This window comes from Scyliorhinus torazame, chromosome 9 (genome assembly GCF_047496885.1).
Source record: "Scyliorhinus torazame isolate Kashiwa2021f chromosome 9, sScyTor2.1, whole genome shotgun sequence".
NCBI lineage: Eukaryota > Metazoa > Chordata > Chondrichthyes > Carcharhiniformes > Scyliorhinidae > Scyliorhinus > Scyliorhinus torazame.
In genome coordinates, this window is record NC_092715.1 from 86,737,101 (window position 1) to 86,761,247 (window position 24,147).

At 44.4% G+C, this 24,147-nt stretch overlaps 1 protein-coding gene across 1 annotated transcript in view; it reads left to right on the forward strand.

Annotated features, from left to right (window-relative positions):
* Positions 1-24,147, forward strand: part of LOC140429358 (ras GTPase-activating protein 1-like) — a 374,654-nt gene that overhangs the window by 73,761 nt on the left and 276,746 nt on the right. The window contains exons 2-4 of the mRNA XM_072516226.1: positions 716-868; positions 3,861-3,996; positions 16,886-16,956. Coding sequence (XP_072372327.1) covers positions 716-868; positions 3,861-3,996; positions 16,886-16,956 — 360 coding nt within the window. The remainder of the gene's footprint in view (positions 1-715; positions 869-3,860; positions 3,997-16,885; positions 16,957-24,147) is intronic.

Sequence of the window (24,147 nt, forward strand, 5' to 3'; positions counted from 1 at the left end):
TTTAGCTTCCCTATTCAATTCACATTTTGCTTTCCAAACTGATGTAGTTTAGAGCTATTGAAGATGTATCGCAAAGTAATTATATTTTATGTTGAAGATTGATGTCTCTCAAACAAACTGATCGGTTTAACATTGAAAGACAATTGGGTTATGTAAAAGTTCCAGATTTTCTACAGTGATGAGCATAAACATCAACAATTGTCATACTTGGTTCTTGTCTAGTATAATATTGTGGTGGCATCTGTGTAGGAAGAAACTATTGTTACGCAGAAAACAATGAATAACAGTTGAAATCTGTGTTAAAATGCATCCTGTCACAAAACATGCAAAGTGATTTCCGAACTCATAGTGTGATTGAAATTGATTCCTAGCAGAGCAGCACGGTGGTGCAATGGTTAGCACTGCTGCCTCACGACCCCGAGGTCCCAGGTTCCATCCTGGCTCTGGGTCACTGTCTGCGTGGAGTGTGCACATTCTTGTGTTTGCGTGGGTTTCGCCCCACAACCCAAAGATGTGCAGGGTAGGTGGATTGCCCACGCTAAATTGCCCCTTAATTGGAAAAAATTAATTGGATACTCTAAATTTATATAAAAAAGGAAATTGATTCCCAGCAACAGGAATCTTCCAACTCTTCCATTTGAGTCAATGCACTTATCATTTTATCGTGTGAAGTTTGTGGTACTGTATAAATACATAATTAATTTTACTTTTTCAGGTGGTATCATGGAAAACTGGATCGTACAATTGCTGAAGAGCGGCTTTGTCAGGCAGGCCGACTGGGAAGCTATCTCATCAGGGAAAGTGATCGAAGACCAGGTTCATTTGTGCTTTCGTTTCTAAGTAAAACAGGTGTGGTCAACCATTTCAGGTGAATATTTAACATTTTTCATTTTGAATGTGGGAGGGACTATTTGATCATACTGTGTTGACTTCTTTGAACATGAAAAGTATATCATTTAGCTGCTGTTCCTTAATGGGCCAGGCAATAATATAATTCCAAGGTTTCTAAAGCTGATACTAGTTCACGGTTAGCATCAGTTGTGACTGATTTTGGAGATTTTGTTCCCTCAGTCATACAAATTAGGAACAGGAGCAGGCTATTCACCCCTCAAGTCTGCCCCGCTATTCAGTAAGATCATGGCTGTCTGATTGTAGCCCAAACTCTACATTCTGTGTACCCCCAATAGATTCTTGACCGACAAGGTAGTCAAAGGATGTCTACCTCTGCTTTACAAATATTAATTAAGTCTGTTTCCACTGCTTTCTGGCGAATAGAGTTCCAAAGATTCACGACCCTCTGAGGGAAAATATTCTTCTCGTCTGTGCAACAGATGTGAGACCCTTTATTTTTAAACTGTCTCCTATTTCTAGATTCTTAAGGAGAGACGTCCTTTCCCCATCCACCCTGTCAAGTCTCCACAAAATACCTTTCGATAAGATCATCTCTCAAACTTCTAAATTCAAATGAATACAGGCCCAGCCTGTCACACCTTTCCTCATAAGATTCCCCAACTCCATCCCAGGCATCAGTTGAGTGAATGTTACCTGAACTGCTTCTGACGCATTTATGTGTTAGAATCCCTACAGTGCCAAAGGACACCATTTAGCCTATCGGGTCTGCACCGATCCTCTGAAAGAACACCCCACCTAGGCCCACTCCCCCACCCCATCCCCTCACCACCACCTGATCTGCACAACTTTGGACACTAAGGGACAATTTTAGCATTTATAATCCACCTATCCCTCTTTGGATTGTGGGAGGAAACTGGTATATGCGGAGGAAACCCATGCAAACATGGGGAGAAGGTGCAAACTCCACACAGACTGTTACCCAAAGCCGGAATTGAACCTGGGTCCCTGGCGCTGTGAGGCAGCAGTGCTAGCCACTATGCCACCCTGCCGCCCATTTCTTAAATAAAAGCCTGATATATGGAACTTGATTAAATTGAGGTTATAGCTCTCATCCATAAGTTTACTTATAACTTCAAAACAATGAGGCACTTTTATTGTTATTCACAGAATCAAACAATATTGGCAAAGCTGTGTTGATTACTTATCCCTAGTTCCTCCGAGATGGTGGTATTATGGACAGGGAAGAGATAGTGGGATGGTTCCGCTTTTTCCAGCCCTTGACTAACCACAACAAGATGTGTTTTTGAAGCAGTGTTCTGACCATTTGAGAGCTGTGACCTTTGGGATCAGGCACAGGACAGGCTTCCCCATAGGTTTAAATTAAAAGATGAAATAAATCTTTATTTTCTCAACACCCAATATGTCATCGCAACAACATTCACTCTGTCATTTACAAGACATAAACACATAAGAAAGGATGATTACAAACTATGTAACATGCACTTAGATTAGCTAGCATCCTGAAAATTAATTTTACTATCAATTTTTGAGATGGTGCTGAAAACATTCCAGGTCTGAAGATTCTCTCTTGATTCATTGAAAACAACGGAGGTTGGTAGTTTCTGGCAATGAACTCAGTGGTTCACTCCATTCAATAGCGTTTACAGTAAAAGTTGTGGTTAAGACCCGTAGTGAAAATATATCCCACAGGTAAAGAACAGTCCTACATCTCTGCCTGTAAGTGAATTTATAGACAGGATTCTTTTTTCTAGGCGAGTTGTCTCTCTTCTCTGGTCTTTGTATCCCAAACTTAATAAGGTATTTCTCACCGCAAGCCATTTTCTGTCATGTGACGACTGTGCTGGTGTTCTCATTGTCCACATAAATGGCACAATGAGCTAAGCAATTGTCATACACTGAGAATGTTTGATATTCCCTTTAACGTTCTAGGTATGAATAGCCTCCCAATATCTTTATTTGCATTTGCATCTCCATGTCTATTGATTATTGTTACTGAATCTCTTTAATTGAAATAAGGAGCAGCTGTCATCAGAACCTGGGAAGGTCATTCGCATTTTAAGTGACTTAACAAAGACGTACCCAGACATGAGTCGGTACCTGTATCTGCAAAGAAAACAAAAGCAGGTCCCTTATGATTTAGTATTCATCAGAATTGGGCAAACAATTTGGCCTGGCTCCTAAAAGAAAGCATTTGAACAATGAAGTGACGTGCTGTAGAGGAAGTTGTTGAATGAGATATTTATTTCATTTGTGAGAAAGTTCTTGGAACAAGATGCAAATATGTTTTGTTGGTCTCTTTCGATATCACACCAAATAAAGCATTTATCCACGAACTGGGACGTTTTTTTGTTCTTTATTCTTTTCCATCTACTGAAATATTTTTGCTTTTTGGCTAATATACATTTTTTGCTATTTAAGTTGAGATGTGAACCAGTGAAACTTTTAGCTTGTTGGATGGAATTTGTATTTTTGTACCATTAAGTACGATGCCTTGATCTTGGATCACCTTATTTTTGGAATTTTTGATTGTTAGATGAGCCTTACATGTGATGTAAGCTGACTGCATATAATTAAGCTGTTATGCATCAAGGTGCATTTCAGATGGCAACAGTTTCTGAACTGTTGTGCTGCTGCAGCAAATTGGAATTGCTGCATTTGATATTAACCTTCTTACCTTTCTTAGAAATGTTTTTGTGAAGATTTGAATTTAGATTGAAAAGTGAAGACGGAGAGTCCACCTTCTTTGATCAACTGTATTGTCTAAACCCTCAATTTCCTTGCAACCATCTTAGAAGAATTCTATTAAGGCCACTGAATCTGCTTCACGACTACTATTAGTTTTTACCCATGTCAAACAAACTTCCTAAGCATAATTTTTTAATTGAAAAAATTAATTACATTACTCTGTTGCAAATTACATGAATTAAATAATTGTTTAAATTATCTTAACGTTATAACTCAGAATTGCATTGTTGTGTTCATTCCAGGATCATTGCAATGTGTGGTGACTATTACATCGGTGGACGACGGTTTTCCTCCCTTTCAGATCTAATTGGATACTACAGCCATGTGTCTTGTTTACTAAAAGGAGAGAAGCTTCAGTTTCCAGTAGCACCTCCAGAGGCAAGTGTATAATTCAGAAATGTTGGTCTTGGCCCAATGTAAATACTAAAATAACACATATGAAAAGCAGGGTGAGTCTCTTGCATCAAATCTTTATCGTGGTCTCTCAGGTCACCCACTTGTGTTTTCTTCCCTGCCCATTCTTTTGTACATTCTTTTTCAGTCTCTCCTCTCTATCTTCTCTGTCCCATTCTTTTTCTCATTGTCTGTCTTAATTTCTCAACCCAGATGCAGAAATGGAAGTGTTAGAGGTTATTTCTGTAACTGTGAACCCAAAAGGTGGCAGCGCGAAACTTAGTCCCGTGCTGCTGAGACATTGAAGAGTATTGGGTATTAAATTAAGCAGTCAATACGTGGGTACAGTTTCTTCAAACCATAATTTTTTAATATTGGGCAGACCTTTGCTGGGTGAGACAATAGCATTCGCTTTGGTAAAAATGTAAATTGGACAGCAACTTCCGCTGGATGCATGTTTTACATGGGTTCAATTTGATGTTTCTTCGTCTGGAAGGGTAAAACCTATAGTTAGATTGGGTTAAATGCAGAAATCAGGAAACCATTGTCTGAGTTGCTTTGTGAAGTGACGGAATATGGCCATGAGATCTTGCCGAGAGACTTGGTGTTGCAATGTATGGAATGGTTGAAGTTGCTGCACTTTATGACAGATGCCTGTAAACCTTGTCAGGAAATGTTCAGCCTTGTCCAATCCAGGGAAATAAGTTTTTAATGGTGCAATAAGTCTTGATTACTATGAAACAATCTTTCTGGCACTGAAAATTAACTTTAACAAATGTAGAGCAACATTCCTTTTTACTCTTTTCTCCTGTCAATCCAATCTTCTTTTCCTTCTCTTTTTCTCTTTGTACATAATTTGGCATTGACTGGAATATTCTAACTTGCACTTCCTGGTCGAAACCATAGGCTCTTCATTAACTAATCAAACTGAAGAATTGTTAAGAAAATATACAGTTTACTGTCCAGTTCACACAGGACCCACATCCCCTACACGGGAGTCACGGTACATTCTACTTTAAAATACGACAGTAAATCTATGGGTAGGCGTAATGAATAGCTGGCACAGAGTGCAAAATATGATCAATTAATTTTGAATCCTGGTGAAGTATAGCTCTGAATGAAGGAGATTATTTATTGAATTATCAGGGATTTTGATATTTGCGAGGGCAGAACATTAATTCTTTCAAGGTTTACTGATATGGTTGTTTCTCCTCTGGGAAAAATGTGCATTTGTTTGTGAATCTCTCAAAGTCTATTTGGGCACTAGTTGGTGGTGGTGGATGGGTTGGTGAGGGGAGGGACTGTGGTAGGATTGGGATCGAGGTTGGGTGAGCTGGGGTATGAAGTTGGATTGTGAGGAGGAGAGGCCAGGGTCTTGTAGGGAGTAGCTATCTCAGTCTAGATTTGGAAAGAATATTGAAGCATAGGAACATGTTGGGGACCCTTAGAGATTGGAGTATGATATCATAGAAACAGAAAAAATAGGAACAGGAGGAGGCCATTTGGCCCTTCAAGCCCCCTCCACCATTCATTATGGTCATGGCTGATCATCCAACTCAATAGCCTAATCCCGCTTTCCCCATATCCTTTGATCCCTTCAAATGCTATATCTAACCGCTTCTTGAAACCATAGTGTTTTGGACTCAACTACTTCCTGTGGTAATGAATTCCACAAGCTCACTACTCACTTAATGAAGGACTGTACCTGAAATATTTAAGTTTTCCGTTTCACCTGTTACTGCAGAGTGCCTCTGGGGGTTGTGTAATCTCTGGTCACATTAACCAATTGGCTTCTTGGAAACGCAGTTTATTGCGTAGGTAAATAAGCAATAACCAATTGGCTTCTTGGAAACTTAGTAAGTAAATAAGCAATGTGTGAAATCTGTGGGGATTAGAGAGAATTGGAAAATTGGCATCATCTAATGTCATTGTAATTGGCATCATCTAATGCCATTGTAATTTAGAACATGTATTATTAAATTAAGTTGTCGTCACATGGAGGTCAAAGTTCTGCCAAGCGGCAGCCTTTACTGAGCATAAAAATCTGCTTTTAACTATTTTAAAATACATAAATTTTCTGAAGAAAACCCATAGTTTAAAAGCAGAAACAGAATTGCGAGAACCAGATTGTACCAGGAAAATCAGCTTTTATGGAAAGAACAGACATTTTGTTTGTATATTCAGTTGAGAAGGCTGCTATTAGAAAGGAAGTAAAAACTTTGCACTTGTACAGCACTTTTCAAAATCACCAGTGTTTCAAAGCACTTTACAGCAATGAAGTACTGAATGAATTGTAGTCACTGTTGTAACACAGGAAACACGGCAGCCATTGTGCACTCCACAAAGTCCCACATACAGCATGTGATAATGAGCAGATAATCTTCTGGTGATGTTGATTCAGGGTTAAATATTGACTAGGACTACGGGGGTAACCAACGCACTGTTCCTCAATGGTGCCCTGAGATCTTTTCATCCACCTGAGCAGACAGTTGAGGATTTGGTTTAACACATCATCTGAAATATGGCACCTCAAACAGTTCAGTGCTCCTTCAATACTGCACTGGAATGTCAGCCTTGCTTTTGTGCTTATGCCTTGGAATGGGACTTGGACTTGAAACCATGTGATTCCGAAGTGAGAGCAGAGAATGGAAGTTGGAGGTCTTTGTGATAATATCTCAATATATTTGTATGGTGGTCTTAGGTAAACTAAGATAGTTTTAAGGGATTTATATTTGTGGTAAACATTAGGAATAAAGTAAAGTTTTATGTGGGTTCAATTTGATGTTTCTTCACCTGGAAGAGTAAAACCTATAGTTAGATTCATGCTTGGCAAAGGTGTTCATGGGTGTGGGGGTTGGTTAAGTTCCAACTGTGTTTCTATTGTGCTGAGAGAGGGCTACAATGTGAAGGATAAATAAAAGGCATAAGCATGCGGGTGTTGCTTAACAGCTGGGACCTTGTATAGTAGAGAAGTTTAAGTTTTAATTTAGCTGATTTGATTGCAGTAGGAGATGGGTAGTGAGAGAGAAGGCAGCTCTGTCAGCTCTGCTGGAAGCAGTTGGTTGAAGAAGGCTAGAAAGGGAACATCTCTCTCAGCCTTGCTAGAAGAAAAGGTGCGGGGTTCTCCGCCGGCGTGATTCTCCGTTCTACCGGTGCCCGGGGTTTCCTGCTGGCGCAGGGCTACCCCACAATGAAACCCCATTGACTGGCCGGCGTAACGGGGAATCCCGCCGGCGGGTCGAGGCTGAAAAGTGGTGTGGCGGGGCGGAGAATCCAGCCCAAGCTATACCATGGAGTAATAGGTAAGAAAACAGATGCCGGAAATCTAAAGCCAATGAGAGAAAATTAAGTGTCTTAAGAAGTTCGTAGATAAGTGAAGAGACACCAAGATATTGTTCAGAAGAATTCAAGGAAGAGTAAACAAAGTGTTCTGAGTTAAAGAGACAGTGGCAGTAACCAGATTTAAAGTGAGACAACAGCCTTCAAAGATAAATCAAACGGCTGATGCCATTTTAATACAGTCTGGGAATCAAGAGTTAAAACAATTCTGAGCAGTTTGCATAGCAGTCAAGACAAATAAATCCTAAAGGGGTTGGTGTGAAATCCTAGCCCGGATTCACTACTAAAATTGGAGCAGACTGTTTAATAGTGTAATTTGGAAAACCTGGTCTGGACTTAGAATGCAAACTGCTAAGGGAAAGCATTATTATGAGAGAAGATTTTAAAACGTGTTTTTGGGAGTAGAATTTGGAAAATCTCATGTGTTCATCGTCTGGGGAGATTCTGAGGAGAAATCCACAGACACTAACTTGGGTTCAGAGCAGAGTGCCTATATTTTGACCACAGTCATCGTGTTTGTTTGAAAGGAACTTTTGTGATAATGAGATCATTGTAGATTAAGACGCTCTTTGTAAGCCATGGTACTCCTAAAACCTTGTGTAATATGGGGAGGTGGTGGCGCAGTGGTATTGTCGCTGGAGTATTGTATAATAATCCAACTTTTCATATTTAATTTTTAAAAAATTCTTGGGTATAAAAACGAATTAGTGGTTCTGTACTCTGTTCCTCCACTTTTTATTATCAGGAATTTTGATATTTGCAAAGGCAGGCCTTTAATTCTTTCAAGGTTCACAGATATGGTTGTTCCTCTTCTGGTAAAAATACGCATCTATTTGTGAATCTCTCAAGTCCATTTGGGCATTAGTAGGTGGTGCTGGGTGGGTTGGTGAGGGGAGGAACCGTAATCGGATTGGGATTGAGGTTGGGAGAGCTGGGGTATGAAGTTGGATTATGAGGAGGTGAGGCCAGGGGTCCTGTAGGGAGTAGCTATCTCAGTTTAGGTTTGGATTTTGGAAAGAATATTGAAGAATATTGGGCTGGATTCTCAGCTTTTGAGGCTTTGTCCCAACGCCGGCATGGGAACAGTGGCGTTTTACAACAGAGAAAATGTTGCAAAACAGCCACCGATCCTCCGTTTGGATGGGGACTAGCATCAAGGCAGCGTGAGAGCACTTGGCTCTAGCTGCTGATACGGCCGGGAGAATTAACGGATCCGTGGCCATGCATGCACACGGCGGCTGCCTGCAGCAGCTGTGCCGTGCAACGTGGCACCGGCCGCTCATGGACCTGGCCTGCGAAATGACATTTGGCAGGCTCGCGCACCTGGAATCCCCCCCTCCACAGTGCTCCCAGCCCCAGGCAAAGTCCCCTCTGCCCGCGGATCGACCCTCCCTCAACTGTGGCGGCGCTGGACTGAGCCCACAGCCGCCACGTCGAGTTACCAACGGATGAGACCATGAGAGACCCACGCCGTCGGGAACTCGGCCGGTTGGTGGCGGAGCTTCGGGGGGCATGCCTCAGGCAACGTCCTAAGGCCGTCGTGCGGCGTACTCGGAGAGCATGCCGTTTTGGAAAGGGCGGAGCATCGCGAAAGCAGCGCCGCTCCCGACCTGGTCGTAAACTTTGATTCTCCGGCCAATCGCTGAACCCGGTTTCGGAATCAGCGACCGGAGAATCCCACATATTGTCTTTTGACCCAGGGTTTCATTCTGGGATGTTCCCGTCCAGTTATAATATATGCAGTAATAGAGGAGTGAAAGGATTGCGGAACCCAGGTGGCAGATTGAAATTGAAGTTTTGTAGCTGCTGTTTTCTTTCTCATTGTTTGTGTCCTTGTTTCATCTGCCACCTGTTGGGTTCAAAAGCCTGTAAATCATAATCGAGGGTTATCACTTAAATCATCCAGTGAGAAGAAAAGGAGATTATTCTGTGAAAGTAAGACATCCCACTCCTGTGAGGATGTGCTGCATGTACTTTATTTTGTATCATTACTTGAACACAAGTTAATCTAAGCTATTCTGTTCATACTAATTGCTGTGTATGAAGCAGTTTACATTCAAACTAAACTTCACCTCATCTGATATTAACTCAATCTCTATTTGGAGAGATTGAAGAAACCCATGTGCAAAAGGCACAGGTGTTTGTTCCAAAGGGATGCAATCCCTAGATTATGCTATTTTAGCTAGATATAGTAATAATCGCTTATTGTCACAAGTAGGCTTCAATGAAGTCACTGTGAAAAGCCCCTAGTCGCCACATTCTAGCACCTGTTCGGGAATGGACCGTGAGTGAATTTCGTTAAAAGATTTCTTAAAGGGACAACTGATACAACTGAACTCCAAGTGCCTATGACGGTTGGGAATTTGTGGTGACTTGTTTTTTGGAAAACAACACGTGATAAAACTTCCTTGCCAAAAACTGGTATAGAACACTTTTTATGACTGCTGGACGTCTCAAAAGTGCTTTGCAGCCATTGAAATACTTTTTGAAATGTAACGATTGATCCAATGTAGAAATGGCGTGTTATAACCTGCCTACTTACCATTGGCTGGGGACTAATGACTATCTCACAATCCTGTGGGAGTATGAGCTTCCCCAACGAGGGGGGCGGAGAAACCACTAGTAAACTCCTAGTATAAATAAAGCTGGCCAGTTCAGGAACCGGCGGGAAGGAGTGTGCAGCAAGGGAAGTTACTGCTACAGTTATGTATATATGTTATAGTAAATAAATGTTATTACTTTGTATCCTTAAAACTCGTGCTGGATTCTTCGTGGCCCTTACAAAACTGGCGACGAAGGTTAAAGTGAATAGCTGTCTCCACTGCTGAAGCCACCTCCCTGGATTTTTGTTGGATACAGGTTGGAAGCTGTTTTCTATTATACCATGCCTCTGTACGGACGTTTGGATGTTTTCGATGCTGCGCTGGAACCAGTACACACAACGGATGCGTTACTATTTTCGGGCAAACAATATCACCGAAAACGAGCGCCAGGTGGTCATATTGCTCACCGCCTGCGGCCCGCATACGTTTGGGGTGATTAGGAGCCTTACGTACCCAGCTGCGCCGGACACCAAAACGTTTGATGAACTTGTGAATATAGTGGGGCAACATTTTAACCCAACCCCGTCCACGATAGTCCAGCGTTACCGGTTTAATACCGCTGAGAGGACCCCTGGAGAATCCCTTGCCGATTTTCTATCCAGGCTACGCAGGATTGCGGAGTACTGTGACTGGTGAGACTTGGTCAGAAATGTTACGCGACCGTTTGGTTTGCGGTATTAACAATGCGGCCACCCAGAGAAAGTTGTTAGCGGAGCCAACATTGACTTTTCAACAGGCCATTCAAATAGTATTGTCCCGACAGAGCGAGGAGTACAGGAGCTACAGGGAATGGAAGTGCATGCCTTGGGGTGCAACCCCTTCCGTCCGAAAACGTCCCCCCGCACTCCTGCGGTACATTGGGCGAGGCAACGTCCGGACCGACGCCAGTGGCCGTCGGACATTCCTCCCCGAAGGGAGCCTTCTCCAGAGCCAATGGATGAGGAGCCATGTCCGTGTCAGACTTGTAGGCGCCGACCCCGTCGCGGACGGCGGTCCTGGGGGCGCCAGAGGCGCCGTCGTTCCGACCGAAACTGGGACCAGCCCAGGGGCAGTAACTGGGACCAGCCCAGAGGCCGTACCTTCCATGTGGATGAACCTGCGGTGACTACTCCTGAGGACGTGGAGACGGAGGACGACTGCCTGCAGCTGCATTGTGTGGCAGCTCCCCGTGTGGCCCCCATTAAGGTGACAGTATGGGTCACTGGCCACCCGCTTGAGATGGAGTTGGATACTGGCGCAGCGGTCCCCGTGATCGCCCAGAGGACATTCGACCGCATCAAGCAGGGTATACAGACCCTTACATTAACCGACTCACAGGCCAGGTTGGCCACCTACACGGGGGAACCACTGGACATTGCAGGAACTACAATGACCCCTGTTGTCTATGGACGCCAGGAGGGGCGTTTCCCACTTATCGTGGTGCGCGGCCATGGCCCAGCCTGTTGGGTCGGGATTGGTTGTGCCATTTGCGGTTTCAATGGCAACACATCCTCCAAACAGTTTCTGTAGGGTTAACTGAGGTGCTAGGACATACCCAGATGTATTCCAGCCTGGTTTGGGGAAAATAAAAGGGGCCATAGCCCGTATCCAAGTTGAACCAGGAGCCACGCCGCGCTATTTCCGGGTGCGCCCAGTGCCTTACGCCTTGCTCGAGAAGGTAGAAGGGGAGCTCACTCGTTTGGAGAGTTTGAGTATTATCAGGCCCGTCCGTTTTGCTGACTGGGCAGCACCAATTGTACCTGTAATGAAGCCAGATGCCACAGTTCGCTTGTGTGGGGACTATAAACTTACAGTGAATACGGTTTCCCGACTCGACCGATATCCAATGCCTCGCATAGAGGATCTCTCCGCGAAACTTTCAGGTGGACTCTCGTTCACAAAATTAGATATGAGTCACGCCTACCTGCAGTTGGAGCTGGACCCTGCCTCCCGACCATATGTAACGATTAATACACACCGGGGCCTGTATGAATATACACGATTGCCCTTTGGAGTATCCTCTGCCTGCGCAATTTTTCAACGTGTTATGGAGGGCATTTTGAAAGGTTTACCACGTGTGGCTGTCTACCTAGATGACGTTTTGATTACAGGGACGTCGGAGCAGGAACATTTGGAAAATCATGAGGCTGTCCTTCGACTCCTTTCGGAGGCTGGAGTCCGTTTACATCGCACAAAGTGCGTATTTCAGGCAAAGGAAGTAGTCTACCTAGGTTATCGGGTGGACCGCGAAGGTCTGCACCCCGTCGCAGAGAAGATGCGTGCAATTCAACATGCCCCCACTCCCACTGACACTTCGCATCTTCGTTCTTTTCTCGGTCTCGTAAACTATTATGGGAAGTTCCTCCCCAATCTGGCAACTACGCTGGCCCCTTTGCACCTTCTGCTAAAGAAAAATCACACCTGGGTTTGGGGTCAGCCGCAAGAAACCGCTTTCCGGCGGGTAAAGCAACAATTGTCGTCGTCTGGGTTACTAACCCACTATGATCCTGGAAAGCCTTTGCTCGTCACATGTGATGCATCCCCGTATGGAATTGGGGCCGTCCTGTCCCACAAGATGGAGAACGGGGCCGAACGACCGATAGCTTTCGCCTCCCGCACATTGACTGCAGCGGAGAAAAAGTACGCGCAGATTGAGAAGGAGGGCCTGGCAGTGGTTTTTGCGGTGAAACGCTTCCACCAGTACGTGTACGGCCGCCATTTCACTATCGTGACTGATCATAAGCCCCTGCTGGGACTTTTCAGAGAGGATAAGCCAATACCGCCCATTGCTTCTGCACGGATCCAGCGCTGGGCTTTGTTGCTTGCTGCATACGAGTATTCTCTGGAGCACAAACCAGGTACGCAGATAGCAAATGCCGACGCACTGAGCCGATTGCCTTTATCGACCGGCCCCATGTCGACCCCCACGACCGGTGAGGTGGTTGCAACCCTAAATTTTATGGACACCTTGCCTGTCACGGCATCACAGATCCGTGAGTGGACCCAGACGGAGCCAGTCCTGTCAAAGGTTCGGCACATAGTCCTGTATGGTGGGCAGCATAGACAGCTCCCAGGCGCGTTGTGGGCATTTTCCTCCAAGCTGTCAGAATTCTACGTGGAAGATGGCATCCTCTTGTGGGGGACGCGTGTGATTGTCCCGGAAAAAGGCCAGGAGCTGATACTATCAGACTTGCACAATGGGCATCCAGGCGTGACCAAAATGAAAATGTTGGCCTGGAGTTATGTCTGGTGGCCAGACCTCGACACCGACATTGAGAAGGTGGCCCAAAACTGCTCCATTTGCCAGGAGCATCAGAAGCTTCCGCTGGCCGCGCCCCTACATCACTGGGAATGGCCAGGGCGGCCTTGGGCACGCTTGCATGCAGATTTCGCAGGCCCTTTTCAAGGATCCATGTTCCTTCTACTAATTGACGCCCAGTCCAAATGGCTAGAGGTGCATAAGATGCAGGGGACAACGTCCTGCGCAACAATTGAAAAGATGCGTTTATCGTTTAGTACGCATGGCCTCCCCGAGGTGCTGGTCACGGATAACGGCACTCCATTCACGAGTGAGGAGTTTGCGAGGTTCACGAAGATGAACGGCATCCGCCATATCCGCACTGCCCCTTATCACCCGGCTTCAAATGGGTTGGCAGAGCGCGCAGTGCAGACATTCAAAAGAGGCCTAAAGAAGCAGTCTTCCGGATCAATGGACACGAGACTGGCTCGCTTTTTGTTTACGTACAGGACCACCCCCCATGCAGTGACTGGGGTAGCTCCCGCAGAACTCCTAATGGGCCGGAGACTTCGCACCCGCCTTAGTATGGTTTTCCCGGACATTGCCGCAAAAGTACGCCGCACACAAGAACGGCAGGGACAGGGATTTTCTCGGCATCGGCTGATTCGGCAGTTTGCGCCCGGTGACCCAGTGTTCGTTCGGAATTTTGCTGGTGGTGCCCAATGGGTTCCTGGTGTAATCTTTCGCCAAACGGGCCCTATATCTTACCAAGTGCAAGCCCAGGGTCGTCTCCAGCGAAAACATGTAGACCACGTTCGGTCCAGAAGACCATCCCCTCAAAAGATTCCCCACCCCCGGAGCTCATTTCAACAGCCGCAGAGACCAGAGACAAGGGAAGGTAGTCCTCACAATCTTCCACTGGTGCCTCACTCGAAGCCTGCGCAGGTCGTTACGGGACCGAATGGAGATAGAGACGCTGACATGACGGAGGCAGCAGACTCTGACTCCGAGATGGAGACACAGGATGCATCAGAGGGGGAATCCTCGGGTCCACGGGCCGTGGATGTACAACCGTTGCGCCCTTCATCACGGAAGCGCCGGTCTCCGTCTCGTTACACACCGCCTGATCCAGCGTCGCGTGCAAATGGTGTCCAGCCTGTGGCCAAATGAGTCCGACGCCCTCCTTAGCCAGGGTCTTCGGTGGATTCCTTGGACTTTGGGGGGGGAGGGATGTTATAACCTGCCTACTTACCATTGGCTGGGGACTAATGACTATCCCACAATCCTGTGGTTGTGTGAGCTTCCCCAATGAGGGGGGCGGAGAAACCACTAGTAAACTCCTAGTATAAACAAAGCTGGCCAGTTCAGGAACCGGCGGGAAGGAGTAGGTAGCAAGGGCAGTTACTGCTACTGTTATGTATATGTGTTATAGTAAATAAATGTTATTACTTTGTATCCTTAAAACTCGTGCTGGATTCTTCGTGGCCCTTACAAAATGGCGGCAACCAATTTTGCACATAATAAGCACCCACAAACAGCAACAGTATAATACCCACATAATCTATTTTTGTGCTTTTGATTGGGGGATGCATATTGGCAAAGACACTGGAGATAACTCCCCGCTCTTCTTCAAAATGGTATCATGGGATCTTTTTTGTCCACCGGAGGGTGTTTCACAGTTTAGCATTTCATCGGAAAGACATTGCACCTCTCTCTCAGTACTGCACTGGGTGTCAGCCTTGAGTAGTGCTATTTGTAGGGGAGTGATCTTGATTTGATTTTGGGGGAAGTAAATTGCTTTATAGAAAGCTATGTACTGCACATAGGAAATCTTTCTCCATATTGTTCTTACTTGATTTCCTTTTGAGATCCTCTTGTCTGAGTTGTTGCATCATCAGCTGGCTCTTTCCATCAGTGTGGTTCTCCTACTCTGTTTCTTCTTTGTATTTGTGACCACTTTTACTTTTCACCAAAGGTTATTTACTCTTTGTTGATAATTCCTCAACATTCGTCAACAGCTGAACGACTGCATACAACTATGTTGACATTCCCAGGACCTGGATACTGAGGAACTTCTTATCTCCTTAATGCTTTGTTTCACGTACACACTTCTAAAATCCAAGCTTGGCATCACCAAACTGATATTTCCTGATTTTACCACTTATTTGAATCTAATTATGATCTTGAATTTCAATCTGACTCTATTCCTCTGATCTGTCTCGCTTGTCATCTCCAGTAACCTGACTTGTTAGTTTTTAACCAATGAGTAAAATGTCACACGGAAAAAAAAAATGAATTGCCATGTAAGGTTTTCATTCTTTAGACCGTGAATATTGTCTCATCTTATGTTTTCTTTGTAAACTTAGAATTGATATTTGTGTTACTGTTCTTTTTCATGGATCAGACAAAAATAGTGTGAATTACTGTAGAAAAGAGGTTATCACTTGGTGAATCATGTCCTGTTACCATGATACTACATGCCTTTGAAAGCATATTTTGCATTTTTCCTTTCAGCTGTGGCATTTAAGTAAAACCATTGGTAGATGGAAGAATCCTATGATAGATCAAGAAAATGAACCAAACAAAACAATTGGTCTTTGTTTTGCAGTTGCTTGAAAATCAATGGCCAGGATTTTACAGCCCCACTCGGTGTGTCTCCCTCTGGTGGTAGCAGCAAGGCATTTAAATCTCTATTCCGTTCGGGATCCTAATGTTCTCTTGGTGGGAGGGGCCATAAAATCCTGGCCAATGTGTGCCACTGTACATACCATATGTTTGTATGCAAGATGGTAGCTTTATTTCATGTCACATGATATTTTATGGTTCTCTGTTAGAGAAATAGGCCATTTGGCCCATCAGTATGTTCTGCTGCTTTTCTCTATGTCACCTCATCTAATCACATTCCACTGCATGCTTCCCAAAGTCTTCAATATTCCTTTTTTAAGCAAAGCTTTTAACATAATTTCACAGCAACCCTCTGAAATAGACATAGACATTTATGCTAATTACCCTTTAAACCCTTAAATACCATTTTAAAATTTCATTTGATACAATTAATTTTCTTGATGCAATTAAATTTTGGACTACTTGGTGCCGGTTTAGCTCAGTTGGCTGGACAGCTGGTGCATGATGCAGAGCAAGGCCAACAGTGCGGGTTCAATACCCACACTGGCTGAGGTTATTCATGAAGGCCCATCTTTTCAATCTTGCCCCTCACCTGTGGTGTGATGATTCTCAGGTTAAATTACCACCAGTCAGCTCTCCCTCTCAAAGGGGAAAGCATCCCATGGGACTATGGTGACCTTACTTACTTTTAATTAAATATATTGGTCTTAGTGATGGCCCACTTTGGCTATATCTCCATCCAATTTAAATTGTTGATGATTAAACATGATATCCATTCATGTTTTTCCTCTGAAATGTTTAATTCCTTGATTTCCAAGGCACTAATCAGTAATGAGGCACACAAGTGAAAGATGTTCACTGTGGTAAACAATGCCAATCCAATGGATTGGTTTAATTAGATGTGTTTTGTCAATTGGAAACAATTTTGACACCTGACTGTTTTATGATGTGGAAGATACAGTAAATAAAATAAGATATGTTAAATCAGTCATAATGTACTTCATGTAAGAACTTGAATAGTGCAATTTTTGTTAGCTTTTGTTTTTTCATTTGTAAAAATAAGGATTGTTTTTCCTATCCAAAATTATAGCCTGTTGAGGATAGAAGGAGAGTTCGGGCCATCTTGCCATACACCAAAGTTCCAGATACAGATGAAATTAGGTAAGTTATTTATAAGTTTGTTTCCCAGATGAATAAGGATTTCACTTAAAATATATTTTGGTGAACTCTTGAACTTGACAAAGTGAGAGTTGAACTTGAGCACCATGTCCTTACTATAGCCAATGCTCCCAGACCAAGTAGACCCAATTCATTACCACTATCTTCTGCATATTGGAAAAAATCTAGGTTTACAGCTGGAAAGGTAATCCACTACCTTGCTTCACATCAGATCTTGGAAGAAACTCTTTCCCCAAGTCACTCCCAACTGCCTAGCCTTTATCTTTCCATTTGCTGTGGCATGTACTGAAATTGTTGCATTGCTGAACCACTCCTTCACCACCACCTTCAATGCCTTTGTCCCCAGAAAAATTGACTGCCTCCAAACCCAGTTATTCCCTGTAGTATAGATGTGGAGATGTCGACGTTGGACTGGGGTGGGCACAATAAGAAGACTTAAAACACCAGGTTAAAGTCCAACAGGTTTGTTTGCAATCACTAGCTTTCGGAGCGCAGCTCCTTCATTAGGTGAGTTGCCTGATGAAGCTGCGGTCCGAAAGCCAGTGATTCCAAACAAACCTGTTGGACTTTAATCTGGTGTTGTAAGACTTCCTACTGTCCCTGTGGTATGTCATTCATCTTTGTTGTCTCAAGCCCAAGGAGTGCACACTTGAGCATACCTGGTGCAAGACTGATTTAGCTGTTCAGTGTCAGATCTGGCTCAACTGCATCAAATGGGAACCTTGGCTCTCTGTTCACCCAGTGACTCTAATCAAAAATTGTTATCCTTTGTTTAAATTGCTGCACGACCTTTCTCTTCCTTATTTCTGTAATTCAATTCATCACTGAAATCTCAATTTTCCCCATCCCTGAAATCTCCATTCCTCTGATTAAGATCTCTTAAATGCTCTCTCCCTTCAATTAACTTAAAGCCATTGTTTGAATTACTTCCCAGAGGAATAATATCACACCTTCATGTCCTTGAAAATCCCAAAGTTTTTCACAGCCAGAGTTACTTTTTGAATTGTATCAAGTATTTTGCAGCAAGTTCCCTCAAACAGCTTTGGAACGTGTCACATCTAGTAGTGTTTGAAGGATGGATCTTGGCCACACTTGAGGAGCTCTCCTATTCTATAAATTATACTGTGAACTGTGAGATCAGCACCCTCTTAACCATTTATGTGCTATACTAAGTGCTTTGGTCTTGCAGTGGGGCTTGAATCCATATTCTTCTCAAGCGTGCTATAGAACATAGATCATTACAGTGCAGTACAGGCCCTTTGGCCCTCGATGTTGCGCCGACCTGTGAAACCAATCTAAAGCCCATCTACACTATTCCCTTATCATCCATGTGTTTATCCAATGACCATTTAAATGCCCTTAATGTTGGCGAGCCCACTACTGTTGCAGGCAGGGCATTCCACGCCCTTACTACTCTCTGAGTAAAGAACCTACCTCTGACATCTGTCCTACATCTATCTCCCCTCAATTTAAAGCTATGTCCCCTCGTGCTAGCCATCACCATCCGAGGAAAAAGGCTCTCACTGTCCACCCTATCTAATCCTCTGATCATCTTGTATGCCTCAATTAAGTCAACTCTTAACCTTCTCTCCAACGAAAACAGCCTTAAGTCCCTCAGCCTTTCCTCATAAGATCTTCCCTCCATACCAGGCAACATCCTGGTAAATCTCCTCTGCACCCTTTCCAATGCTTCCACATCCTTCCTATAACACGGCGACCAGAACTGCACGCAATACTCCAAATGTGGCCGCACCAGAGTTTTGTACAGCTGCAACATGACCTCATGGCTCCGAAACTCAATCCATCTACCAATAAAAGCTAACACACCGTACGCCTTCCTAACAACCCGATCAACCTGGGTGGCAACTTTCAGGGATCTATGTACATAGACACCAAGATCTCTCTGCTCATCCACACTGCCAAGAATCTTACCATTAGCCCAGTACTCTGTATTCCTGTTACTCCTTACAAAATGAATCACCTCACACTTTTCTGCATTAAACTCCCATTTGCCACCTCTCAGTCCAGCGCTGCATCTCATCTATGTCCCTCTGTAACCTGCAACATCCTTCCGCACTGTCCACAACTCCACCGACTTTAGTGTCATCTGCATATTTACTCACCCACCCTTCTACGCCCTCCTCCAGGTCATTTATAAAAATGACAAACAGCAGTGGCCCCAAAACAGATCCTTGTGGTACACCACTAGTAACTGAACTCCAGGCTGAACATTTCCCATCAACCACCACCTTCTTCCAGCTAGCCAATTTCTGATCCAAACTGCGAAATCACCCTGAATCCCATGCCTCCGTATTTTCTGCAATAGCCTATCGTGGGGAAACTTATCAAACGCTTTACTGAAATCTATGTACACCACATCAACTGCTTTACCCTTGTCCACCTGTTTGGTCACCTTCTCAAAGAACTCAATAAGGTTTGTGAGGCACAACCTACCCTTCACAAAACCATGTTGACTATCCCTAATCAAATTATTCCTTTCTAGATGATTATAAATCCTATCTCTTATAAAACTTTCCAAGACTTTGCCCACAACAGAAGTAAGGCTCACTGGTCTATAGTTACTGGGATTGTCTCTACTCCCCTTCTTGAACAAGGGGACAACATTTGCTATCCTCCAGTCTTCTGGCACTACACAACTACTGTAGGTCTATCTGCCTCTCCACCATCACCTCCTTTAAGCCCCTCCTTAAAACTGACTCATTTGGCAAAGCTTTTAGTCACCCTTCTAGTTTCTTGTTTACAGCTCTCGGAACATCTCAGATGTTTTTTCAAAACCAAATTTAGTGGAATAATAGTGGACCTTTTTATTTTCTTACCTTTACTCAATATCCTTACTTGCCAAATAAGTATATTTTTTAAACATCTCAATTGATTTTTTTATCCGTGGCTTTCTGGGTCATAATCTAGGCATAATCTCTGATTTGTATTTATTTAAAACCGGTGTTGATATTCAGGTCTGGCACAGATGTTGATTGGGTTCAATGGCGTCAGTTATTTGTGTAATTAATTTGCATGTTGTCTTTTATGGGAATTGACTCACCTCTTTTAATTTAAAAAAAAATTATTTTATCAGAGCTACAAAGCCAGAGCTCAGAGTGTGGACAGGAGCAACCCCCTAATCCAGCTCCTTGCCTGCTCCAAAAAACAATTCAAATTGAATCCAATTCATGGTTCCCACAAGAGAGACATTATCCTGCTTGTATGATGTTCTAACCCATGAATGTACCAATTGCACCCTCTTGTGTTCTGCACAAGATATTCATGTCTCTTGCAGGTGTGCTTTCCAATCACTCCATAGGTGGGCCACAAACACTGAATGAAAAGAGGCTGATATTAATTAAGTCAAAATAATGAGCATCCTGTACTTCACCATGATGCTTATTAATCATTTTGATGTGCAACACAAAGACCCACCTATAAGGGTGCAGTCAGAAATCCTTATATGTGGCCACTGACTTAGTTTGTTGGTTATGCACCCTCTTCCTAGATTCATCGACAGAGGGAAAATAATTCCACTGATCTGTTCCTTTATTATGATAAACATCTTTGATCAGATCATTCTATTACCTCCTCACTTTAATATAAATAATATTTCAGTTTTGGGCAGTCCAGCCTCCATCTGAAATGATGTGGAGATGCCGGCGTTGGACTAGGGTGAGCACAGAAAGAAATCTTACAACACCAGGTTAAAGTCCAACAGGTTTGTTTCAAACACTAGCTTTCGGAGCACTGCTCCTTCCTCAGGTGAATGAAGAGGTAACCTTCAGAGATAAGAGGTTACCTCTTCATTCACCTGAGGAAGGAGCAGTGCTCCGAAAGCTAGTGTGTGAAACAAACCTGTTGGACTTTAACCTGGTGTTGTAAGACTTCTTACTGTGTCCATCTGAAATATCATTGAACTTTTTCAATGGATAACATATCCATCCTACCATTAATTTCTCAAAATTGAACTTTGTAATCCTCTTAAGGTCGAACCAGTGCCCTGTATAATTGTAGTAAATCACCTTGGCTTTTATATTCCATAACCTTTGTGGTGTATCAGTTTCTATTAGCTTTTTATATATTTTTTTAGATACATAGGCTAGATTTTTAAGAAAACTGGGGAAATTCCAAAAAAATTCAGATGACTGAATAGACAGCTGTTAATGTGTTGAGCTGGATTGATGATTCGAAGCAGGATGATGTGAGCAATGGCATGGAAGCTGGATGTTTTTGCGATAAGGACATGGAGCTCAGTTTAGGATTTAGGATCAAATAAAATGCTGAAGTTGCAAATAATCTGGTTGAGTTTGAGATGGTGGCTGGGAAGGGGAATGAAGTTGGTGGCAGGAACTGAATGCAGCAACTTCATTATCGCCCATGTTTAACTTGAGGACTTGCTTTGTGCCTCATCAATGATTCTTTCTTTCCTAGTTTATCATAATAAGGAAAGTCACAGTGGAGGATTGTATACTCCATGTCAGTCACTCAGCATCAGCGTTAAACACTCCCAGGACATTACAATATAGACAAATTGCAGAACACACTGCTCTGCTCCAGCCCATCCACGTGCCTCAGTCCGTTTCTGCATGAGTATTCAATTTTTCCTGTCTCCTGTGTCAAACATTCTTGGCTCTATCTGAACGATTACAAAATAGTGAGTTAGGTGCAGTTTTGTGTTTTAAGTCCGTGCCCATTAAGAACTGGATTGACACTGTAAAATCTTAATTCATACAGTACTATTACAGCCAGTCCGTAGTGCACTGCTTCACCCTTTCACCTTGAGTACCCACAGCAACAAGATCTCTTGTTTTTACACATTTTTAAAAGATAAGGGGCGCGATTCTCCGCTCCCGCGCTGGTTTGGAGAATCGCCTGGGTCGCCACATTTTCCCGCGACGCCGGTCCGACGCCCTCCCGCTATTCACTGAAGCGGCCAGATCGGCACAATCACGTTTTGCGCGGCACGGTCCAGTGAATCGCCCGAGACAGCCAAAATGGCGATTCACCGGTACCCCCGCGATTCTCAGTGCCGGATGGGCCGAGTAGCCTGCCCAAAACGGCGGGCTTCCCCCGGCGCCGTCCACACCTGGTCGCTGCCGGCGGGAACAGCGCGGGATCGCTGGGGATGCGGCCTGTGGGGGGGGAGGGGGGATCCTGCACCGGGGGGCCCCTCAAATGGGGTCTGTCCCGCGATCGGTGCCCACCGATCGTCGGGCCGGCCTCTCTGAAGGAGGACTTCCTTTCGTCCGCAGCCCCGCAAGATCCGTCGGACATCTTCTTGCGTTGAGGACTCGGGGAGGACGGCAACCACGCATGCGTGGGTTGGCGCCGGCCAACCCGCGCATGCGCGGGTGACGCCAGTTATGCGGCGCCGGTCGCGTCATGTATGCGCAGCCGCCTTGACACGGCGCCAAGGCCTGGCGCGCTTAAATGACACGGCGCCGCACCTAGCCCATTTTCGGGCCCTGAATCGGTCGGGATAGGGGCCGTTTCGCACTGTCGTGAACCTCGACGGCGTTCACGACGTCGCGAACACTCTGTCTCCATTTCAGAGAATCGCACCCAAGGTGTGAAATGTACTTTTGCTTACCCACTTGCACGAGGCTGAGGTAATATGGGGAAATTACCTTGAATAATTGGAATGGCAAAAGGAGTGATCTGATGGATGGCAAGTTGCTTCTGGCAAAATTGGACAGTTGCTACCATGTGATGGAGTGTGAATGACTCAAAGAAGAACAAAGACAATTACAGCACAGGAACAGGCCCTTCGGCCCTCCCAGCCTGCGCCGATCCAGATCCTTTATCTAAACCTGTCGCCTATTTTCCAAGGATCTACTTCCCTCTGTTCCTCGCCCGTTCATATATCTGTCTAGATGCATCTTGAATGATGCTATCGTGCCCTCCTCTACCACCTCCACTGGCAAAGCGTTCCAGGCACCCACCACCCTCTGCGTAAAAAACTTTCCACGCACATCTCCCTTAAACTTTCCCCCTCTCACCTTGAAATCGTGACCTCGTGTAATTGAATCCCCACTCTTGGAAAAAGCTTGTTGCTATCAACCCTGTCCATACCTCTCATAATTTTGTAGACCTCAATCAGGTCCCCCCTCAACCTCCGTCTTTCCAACAAAAACAATCCTAATCTACTCAACCTTTCTTCATAGCTAGCACTTTCCATACCAGGCAACATCCTGGTGACCCTCCTCGCTCTAAAGCATCCACATCCTTCTGGTAATGTGGCGTCCAGAACTGCACGCAGTATTCCAAATGTGGCCTAACCAAAGTCCTGTACAACTGTAACATGACCTGCCGACTCTTGTACTCAATACCCCGTCCGATGAAGGCAAGCATGCTGTATGACTTCTTGACAACTCGATCGACCTGCGTTGCCACCTTCAGGGTACAATGGACCTGAACTCCCAGATCTTTCTGTACATCAATTTTCCCCAGGACTCTTCCATTGACCGTATAGTCCGCTCTTGAATTAGATCTTCCAAAATGCATCACCTCGCATTTGCCTGGATTGAACTACATCTGCCATTTCTCTGCCCAACTCTCCAATCTATCTATATTTTGCTGTATTCTCTGACAGTCCCCCTCACTATCTGCAATTCACCAATCTTCGTATCATCTGCAAACTTGCTAATCAGACCACCTGTACCTTCGTCCAGATCATTTATGTATATCACAAACAACAGTGGTCCGAGCACGGATCCCGGTGGAACACAACTAGTCACCCTTCTCCATTTTGAGATACTCCCTTCCACCACTACTCTCTGTCTCCTGTTGCCCAGCCAGTTCTTTATCCATCTAGCTAGTACACCCTGAACCCCATGCGACTTCACTTTTTCCATCAACCTGCCATGGGAAACTTTATCAAACACCTTACTGATGTCCATGTATATGACATCTACAGCCCTTCCCTCATCAATTAACTTTGTCACTTCCTCAAAGAATTCTATTAGGTTTGTAACACATGACCTTCCCTGCACAAAACCATGCTGCCTATCACTGATAAGTCTATTTTCTTCCAAATGTGAATAGATCCTATCCCTCAGTATCTTCTCCAACAGTTTGCCTACCACTGACGTCAAGCTCACAGGTCTATAATTCCCTGGATTATCCCTGCTACCCTTCTTAAACAAAGGGACAACATTAGCAATTCTCCAG